General features: G+C 48.0%; 1 protein-coding gene across 1 annotated transcript in view; it reads right to left on the bottom strand.

Annotated features, from left to right (window-relative positions):
- Positions 1 to 787: 787 nt before the first annotated feature.
- Positions 788 to 1284, bottom strand: part of LOC119594309 (loricrin-like) — a 12999-nt gene continuing 12502 nt past the window's right edge. The window contains exon 4 of the mRNA XM_037943368.1: positions 788 to 929. Coding sequence (XP_037799296.1) covers positions 788 to 929 — 142 coding nt within the window. The remainder of the gene's footprint in view (positions 930 to 1284) is intronic.

Raw genomic sequence — 1284 nt, 5'->3', positions numbered from 1 at the left:
ATCTATTCACGTTTAATTCATATTTTTGGTGGTTTATGATTCACGTGTCATGTAATTTGTCTATCTAGTTAGCTGATGTCTTATTTGTGTTGTGCGTGTACATGCAAGGTCATCCGGATTCTACGTCATCCAAGAGGTCATGTCAGGTCAGGATTCAGGCTTGAGGAAAGTCAGCAATTCCTTTAATCCGTTCTTAGAAGGAGGTTCATTTACGAGGTCACTTAACGAAGCAGTTGTGAATGTTAGGCTGATAATTTTTTGGGTGTGGTTGTTAGGTCATGCCAGTGCGATGGCAGCCATGCATGGAAAGTGGGCGGGGCCTGGGAAAGCCAAAGTTGCATGGTGGCATTCTGCTTCATGCAAGTCTAATAAGTTGGAAAGCAAAAACGAGGTCGGAAAAAATATCCAGAGTTTGTTTTTATTTTTTTTTTATGGCCGTCCGTACAAAGCGCAGTGCATACTCATTACAGTAAATAGAGTGGGCGGGGGAGACAAAGGAGTGCCGAGGAGAGCCGAGAATGGTGCCAAAAATGAATGACATGGGTGTTTGGTGCCAAAGGTATCGAAGGGCTTCGGGAATGGTGTCAGGAGTGAAAGACATGGGTATTCGGTGCCCCGGCTTTCGAGGAGGGCCTGGAATTAAGCCGAAAATAAAAGACACGGCTGTTAGGTGTCAGGAGTGGCGAGAAACACCCGAAAATGGTTCCAAGCGTGAAAGACATGAATATCTGGTGCCAGTGTTTTCAAAGAGGACCGGTAATAGTGCCAAGAGCGAAAGACATAGGCTTTAGGTGCCCGGGGATGGCGAGGACCACCCGAAAACGGTGCCAAGACTGAAGGACATGGGCATTTTGTACCAGGACGGAGCTGCCATGCTGGAAAGCGGTGCCTCAGGAGCGGATGGACTAGAAACGGCGTTATCATTAGGTCTGAGGTGGTCAGTGGGCGGTAAAGGTTAAAAAAATAAAACTCGAAGGGAAAGTCAGCCATAGGCATCTGGGACGAGGAAAGATGAGGATATGGGCGTGGCGAGGTGCGGGGAGGAGTCGAGTGCAGTGGGCGTGATGGGGATTGGGGAGAAGCGGTAACAGGCGTGGTGGGGAGTGGGGAGAAGTAGGGTTCAATAGGTAGACAGGGTATTGGGAAAATTAGGGACCTTTAGGCTTGGTTGGGGACTAAAGTGATAAAAGATGAGGTGAAGTGGGGATCACTGTATGTGATGGGTGACAGGCATATTTAAAATAAAGAATAATGAATTGAAAGTGACATGCCTCCTCCCCCCCC

This window comes from Penaeus monodon, chromosome 33 (genome assembly GCF_015228065.2).
Source record: "Penaeus monodon isolate SGIC_2016 chromosome 33, NSTDA_Pmon_1, whole genome shotgun sequence".
NCBI classification, from domain to species: domain Eukaryota; kingdom Metazoa; phylum Arthropoda; class Malacostraca; order Decapoda; family Penaeidae; genus Penaeus; species Penaeus monodon.
Note: the sequence above shows the minus strand (reverse complement) of the source record. Positions and strands in the feature narration are given on the sequence as shown.